Below are 6889 nucleotides of genomic sequence, written 5' to 3'. Positions count from 1 at the left end.
GCTTGAAAAAATTACAATTTTTAAATAGTCTATCTTGGTAGTGAGGAGGAACTAAAGTATAACTTTAAACAATCTCTAATAGAAGAGTTCTTGCTTAAAATGGCACGTGTGAGAAGTGATGTAAACATACTGGAATTCAGTGCACAGTATATACAGTATTTAAAGCTTGCAGTGTGAGGGGGTGTCTTACAGAACTGACACCACGCTCAGTGAATTAAGACTCATGCATTGGAAGGAAAAAAAGAGCTAAGCAGAAAAAAAAAAAAAGCAGCTAGCAGCTGGAGATGCTTCCTTTACAGATTAAAGAAAACAGCTGGCAGTCAGAGCACGACACACCTCCCTTGGTTAACAAAACCCAAACCACACACAACAAACAACCTCCACAAAACAAGAAACCCACACCCTGACTTTCTTAACGACCATTTCCAGGGATTTGCTATAAGCCAGGCTAATTGAAAGTCTTTATCTAAGGGACAATATTTACCAGCTAAGTTGATCAAATTTAACAAGTATTTACTAGATTTACTGACCTTTTCTCTTCCCTTAAGGAAGATGGCTTAGCTTTCCTGAATTTGGAGGCGACATCCCTTCACCAATAGAGAATCCTTGCCGAGACACACATACACCGTTACGTGAAAGCCAAAAGTAAGACATTTTTGACTATAACATTTAGCACAATCCTTATTGTAGGTAAAAGACAGACACCAAGATTTAAGTATTTTCTCCTGAAAAAAAGTTGAGTTACTTAATGATGTTATGTTTAAAAGTAAATAGTTAATTAAGAAAAACTTAAAACTTTTAAAACCATTGATGCTGTGACAGTGCAAACAGCATACAATTTATTGCTCAACTTCTGCATGGGTACATACATTAAGTACTTAAAAACCATTTTATACAGATTTTTTTTGTTAAAGCTCATGTAACAGCTGGGTGAAAATACAATGATACCAATGCTAAAACACTCTGTAATAAATACAATGGAAATGATAAACTAAGAACTGTCAGTTTGTGGAGGAGTAATTACACTTGTATAAACTAATTACAACTACAGACAAAGCTCTGAGGATGTTGTAGAGCCAGAAACCTACTACATAGTGTAAAGTACAACAAATGGCACCTGTTAACTGTATGGTGCTGTTTAAAATCTGAAGCAATTGGAGCATGCTACATTAAGCTGTATGATGCATACTTATGATATAGAAGCAAAGCTTTTACTTCCATCAATGCAGCCAGTTTAAACGCACCAGAAGTTCAATACAGATGTAGTGTTGTAGAACAAGAATTTAAAAACGGCTTGTGTGCTCTGGACTTTAGTACAACACAAAAATTTGGTACAAATAAATCAGTTTAGGGAAACTGAAACTATGTGCAAAAAAAATTAGAATACATACTGTACAAAGCACCATTACAAAACTCTTTACACCGAGAAATTAAATCCTCTGAAACTCAACTGTGTACTGTATATTTGAAATCTACAAAAGTCACTGTTCATAATTAAAACATTCATACTGAAAAGCAACAGCATAAAACCATGATGTGACATCTCTCTAAAACAACTAAAGACTGGATAAAGTAAAACCCAGTAAGAGGGACACATTGAAATAAATATTCACATTAATCATGGGGTGAAAGTCCAAGGTTAAAATGCAATATTAGGCTTAGCACCTTTTTGAGGGGAAAGTAGCTGACATGATCGTGAAACAAAATTTGGCAAAGGAATCAACCCTTTTAATGTTTTCAGATAAACATCTGACTAAGTGATGAGGTGCTTTAGTTAAAGCTCTCAGTCATTATGAAGGTAGAAAGGCACTCAAAATACTTGGTATATTCATCCTCATCTGTCAGCTATGGAAAGTCAAATGTTTTGCCTATAACATAGTAAGTTTACAATATTTGTCTGTGGCAATTAAAAAAAAATTCTCTGTGCCATACCAAAATGTTTGGTAGAACAAGCAGATGTACTGCTAAGGCTGCTGTGAAAATGAATGGTATTTATCAGCTGATCTAGAGTCCATATTCTGCAGAGCTCATCTCCTCCCTCCTTAAAAAAGCTTTTATGACATAAGGGTGGCCATAAATACGCATTCAAAAATTTACCAGCCTAAGGAGGCTGACAGGGAGAAGGTTCCTGGGAGGTGGGTATAGCTGATGTGGTCAGGAGACACTACAGAGACAGTCTTTAAATTTAGTGCTGAGGTGAGCTGTCTGGTGCAAAGGGCACAGCGGCACACCTTCCCCCCTGAATCACCTAAAAAAGTCCTGACTTCTCCCAAAAGCTGGATCAAACTGGATTTTACGTTTTTCATGACCAGGGAAGCTGCAGCCATAGCCTGAGCAAGAGCAGGAAAATAAAAATAATAATTAAAAAAAAAAAAAAAATCACTCAGAGAACACTGGAGTATCTATCCTGTGAACAGTGGTCAAAAGAACCTGTCCCTAAAGTCTCTGTAAATAGTAATTCACATCATACCTCAGAACTTGCAGGGGTGAGGAGGGGTCTTTGGGAGTGTGTCAAGCAGTGGTCCCAACCGCAGGCAGCAGTACTGAGTACGAAACACACTGGACAACAACTTACTTTGCTCTCCCAGGCAACCTGGACAGGTGTAGTGGTAGCTTCTCTGGTAACAGTATTACCCAAAAGCCAGGAACTGGGGATCCCAACTGCAGATGCAAAGGTACCAGCCATTTTACATGAGTGCAACAGGCCCTTGAGATGGAGAAAGGGTCTGATATATTTCAAACCTGGCTGTCAAAGCAAGTTTCTTGGCTTTATGTTTACATCCCTAAGTAGCCTCATCTCTGCAGCCAGCCCAGAATGGGAAGCAAGTCTCCTAAAACAAACCTTCCAGCAACAGCTGTACAAAAAAAAAATAATCAAATGAACATGTGGATTTGGCTCACCAGATTCTTACCACAATTCTACAAAAGTAGTCCATTGCCCACTATTCTAATACACAACATCCAGTAGTAGTTTACTCACTGTGGCAGTCAGATTTGGCAGAACAAAATAAATTTCAAGCTCCACAGAACAGACAGAAAATTAGCTAGTTCTCTGTGTGACTTACACTGCAAAAATGGAACAGCTGTTTACATCCCATTCTTAATACCCTTGACTTCCTCTCATCGGCAGTGTAAAAATAGTGCAGATTTGATGATTAATTGGAACTTAAGTTAAAACAACACAACACTGATTGAAAAAAAAAAAAACAACACTAGTTATTCCAAGTATTCACACCGCTGAGAGGAGAATGTCACCATCTCTTAAGCAGACATTTATCTACATGCCACGAGCAGATCATACAGAGCTTAACTGAGAATTCCCAAACTAACTTCAAAGTTCAGTTCCCTCTACTGGTAGTGCATTTTATACCCCTTTGAAGAGATCAACCCATGTTATAATTCATATATATACTTACTTCCATCCCTACAATCAATAAATTATGTGCTTAAACCCTCATTTTTAAAGCACATTACACACATTTCAGTTAATACACCATTTTTCCTTAGTTGTAACTTAAACCCACATGTCATGAGCAGCTAGACAAAGATTACAACATGTTTTACCTGATAAATCTTTAGCATTGACAAATATATAATGTGATTTGGCTGCATTCAAACAAACTTTGGTTGACTGGACAAGATGGGTTCTGAAACGAACTGCTAACAGGCTTCTGCTGTCAAGTATCACCTCATCAGCATGCTTAAAAAGTTGAAAAATGCAGTGTTTAAAGTCAAAAGCAACAAAAAATACTCTTGACAGACTTGTTAGAAAAACGCTGTTTTAAAAAAATCAAAATGCCTACTGTTCATTAAAAAAGGTCTATTCTACACGTTAACACAAGTACTGTACCAAATACAGTATGTGTCACTCACACTAGAAATTTTGTTTAAGGAATCTGACAAGTGATATAAATAGGACCCCAAAACATCGTATTTGCAATTCATGCTCGAAAAATATAAAAAAAGCCCCCTGTGGTAACATTTAAGTTGAATTTACATTGCAGAATATAATGTTTTACTATAAGAAAATGCAGTTAACATGTAAGTGGCTTTAATTAAAAAGAGTAATGATTCTTTCAGCCAATTTTATGCAAAGTTAGAATAATCCAAAATATTTTTTCCAAAAATAGCAGGTATAGATGCTGTTCAGTATCATACATTTAAAACAGGCTGAAACGTGACTTGTACCGACTGCTGAAGTTGTGTCTTGGTATCTGAGAATAGAAATCAGGTAGGCAAATATAATAGATTACCTTTTACAAAAATAGTAGTAGTCTTTAAGTATAGAATACTGCTTAACTGTTGAAATGTAGGAAAAGTCAGCATTCTGTATGTTCAAGATATTAGTTTTTAATAGCAGCTGAATGATCCTATGGCAGGAACCACAGAACCTATTTTCTTGAAAAAAAAAAATTAAAAAAAATAAAAAAAATTCCAAAGTTGTCCTTTCCCTCCCAGTGTCCTAGTGTAGAAAAGGGAAAGTTTCCTGTATTTCAAGCATTTCTTGAGTCTTGGTTGAGGGAAGGGCTCTCTGGCTGACAGGAGTATAAATAGAGTCTCAGGTGAGCCTGTGAAGGTCACTCCACAGCAAACCCACACGTTTCTTCGATGGCAGTTAGCAGCTTCTCGTACAGCTTGTCGTAGCTCTCGTAGGGAGGAATGTCGATCCGGTTAAAGCTGCGGACACAAGGCAGAAAAGCTTCAGCTGTCTGGAACCTCAAGCAGCACCTAGCAAAGTTCTGTTACGCTCCGTTTAACCTACTTGAAACGACGACACAGCAATACTTAACAAGGCAACAGAACTTCATCTAAATAAAAGCAATCTCTAGTTTTCACACCTTTACTGCTCTGTAATGGATAGCACTTATTAGTCAGAAAAGTAGAAGGGAAAGAAAAAGAAAAACTGCTCAAAATACAGAGACAGCAAATCTCAGTCTTTATCTATAGATCATAATAGAGTCCTGAAAAAGTCTTACCAGGTGTGAGCTTTTGGCAAATTATTAGTGCTGGCATCAATCTGGTGTATTGTAAATAGTCGTGGGCCTGCAGCACCTGAAAATCCAGAAAACATCTCTACTACTACCACTGTATTGCATAACATGGAATTTATTTGTTGCACTGCAACAACAAAAGAAGGAACTAGAACCACACAAAAAAAAGCTATGCACAAAGAAAGTTGAAATCAAACACAGGCAGGAAAAAAATCAGAACAAACTCACAGTGCCTATGGACAGATTCCTCCCCTCCACCCCCCCACAACAGCCACGCAGTTATTTAAACCATTGAAAGATAAACAAGAACAAAGCATTGATGGAAGAATAAAATATCTGGTTACACAGTGCACTATATAATTCTAACAGTTTTGAATTTAACTTTTCTCACCTTCCTAGAGAGGAAAACTTAACACAGCTGTACCTGTCCCCATTTTATTACTGGTCTTGAGAAGTGGCCGATTCCACTCAAATTCGACAGAAGAGTCACAATACCAACTTCCTACCATTTTGTTAAATTAATCTGACTATACAGTGATTCCCTTAATTTCTCTGCTAAAGAAAAGACCACAGCACAGCAGTCTTTTGGACTTAGTACACACTGAAATGTCACAAAGCACAGAAGAGGTTACAAATGCCCTAAACCTTACGAAAACTGGAATTTTTGCCGAGTGGATAGACATTAAGGAATATAATCCACAGGGTCAGTCTTTCTCATGGGACTCTTTGCTATTAAATAAGAATGTGAGCTTGTTGTGCTGCATTAGCACAACTCAGTCTAAAACCTGCCAACCTTCGTGTTCACATCTGTAGGAAAGCAGGTGTCATGTGCTCACAGAAATCTTTGTTTTACTACTGTGGTCATACTAAAACTTGCAGTGCAGATGACATCAAACTGGTGTTACTTCCATTGCCATTCTCCAAACGGCTCACTCCACCACAGTAACAGTATGCACATCAATAGTACAGTTACTATTACTTGTAACTATTCCGAGGTGGCTAACAGTTACATGGTTTGCCTAAACAAGTCCCTCCACCCTTTGCAATATTACTTAAACATCACTTAACATACCATACTTTGCTTAAAGTAACTAGGGTCTTAAAAAATAAAAAAAAAAAAATCAATATTCCTGAGCTTCTAATGTTCCTGAACGTTTTAGAGCTCAAGAATAGAGGAAAAAGAAAATGAGGGCTTCTTTATTATTCCTTCATTATCAGATAGAAGAAATAGATTTCTAGAGCAACTGGCTTTTGTATGTGGCAGTTGTTACCATGGCGTTGGTGTTCTGTTGGAGTCTTCTGCCTGTGAAAATGGTTTGTGGTCCATGTTTCCCCTGGGCAGGGGGGACTTGTGAGAGGGGGAAAAAAAGGAAAACTCTTGTGTGAACAGAGCAGCAGGGCACGCAGCCAGAGCTGCGGAGAGAGACCCAGAGCTGCGACTGGAGCTCAGAAGACAGGTCAGTAATCAAGGTGATGGTTTCTGGTGCCTGGGCTGCCTGTGATTCTGTCGCTCTCACAATAAAAGCAGTCGGCGTTATGAAGTGCCTCTGCTGTCAGAGCCCCAAGAACACTGCATGTTGGTGTCTTCTGGCCCCAGAGCTGTACGGTCACAAGGGCTTGTAAAAGACAGAAATTGAGAAACAGGCTTCCAGAAAAAACATAAGGAGAACCCCACTAAGGTCTCCACTGATCAGAACTTCTTGCCAGAGAAGGAACTGCATAACTGAAACAAAAGAGCCATTCACAGCTGAATAAGAAGGTAATAAACAAACAAAAAAAGGCTGCTTGATTGTTATTCATCAGACCATTGAAAAAAAATTGCTCTTAAAAAGTCACAGCCAGGCAGGCTCATTTTCAGCTACTGTTTCTGTGATGTGTCCTGCTGCTTTTCCTCCAAG

At 38.2% G+C, this 6889-nt stretch overlaps 1 protein-coding gene across 1 annotated transcript in view; it reads right to left on the bottom strand.

Moving 5' to 3' along the window:
• Positions 1–2368: 2368 nt before the first annotated feature.
• Positions 2369–6889, bottom strand: part of SMURF2 (SMAD specific E3 ubiquitin protein ligase 2) — a 38047-nt gene continuing 33526 nt past the window's right edge. Inside the window, exons 20-21 of the mRNA XM_086624319.1 lie at positions 4977–5052; positions 2369–4677 (exon numbers count right to left, since the gene is read on the bottom strand). Coding sequence (XP_086480445.1) covers positions 4578–4677; positions 4977–5052 — 176 coding nt within the window. The 3' untranslated portion in view covers positions 2369–4577. The remainder of the gene's footprint in view (positions 4678–4976; positions 5053–6889) is intronic.

Source organism: Tauraco erythrolophus, chromosome 20 (genome assembly GCF_009769465.1).
Source record: "Tauraco erythrolophus isolate bTauEry1 chromosome 20, bTauEry1.pri, whole genome shotgun sequence".
NCBI classification, from domain to species: Eukaryota; Metazoa; Chordata; class Aves; order Musophagiformes; family Musophagidae; genus Tauraco; species Tauraco erythrolophus.
This window is presented reverse-complemented; position numbering and strand designations above follow the sequence as displayed.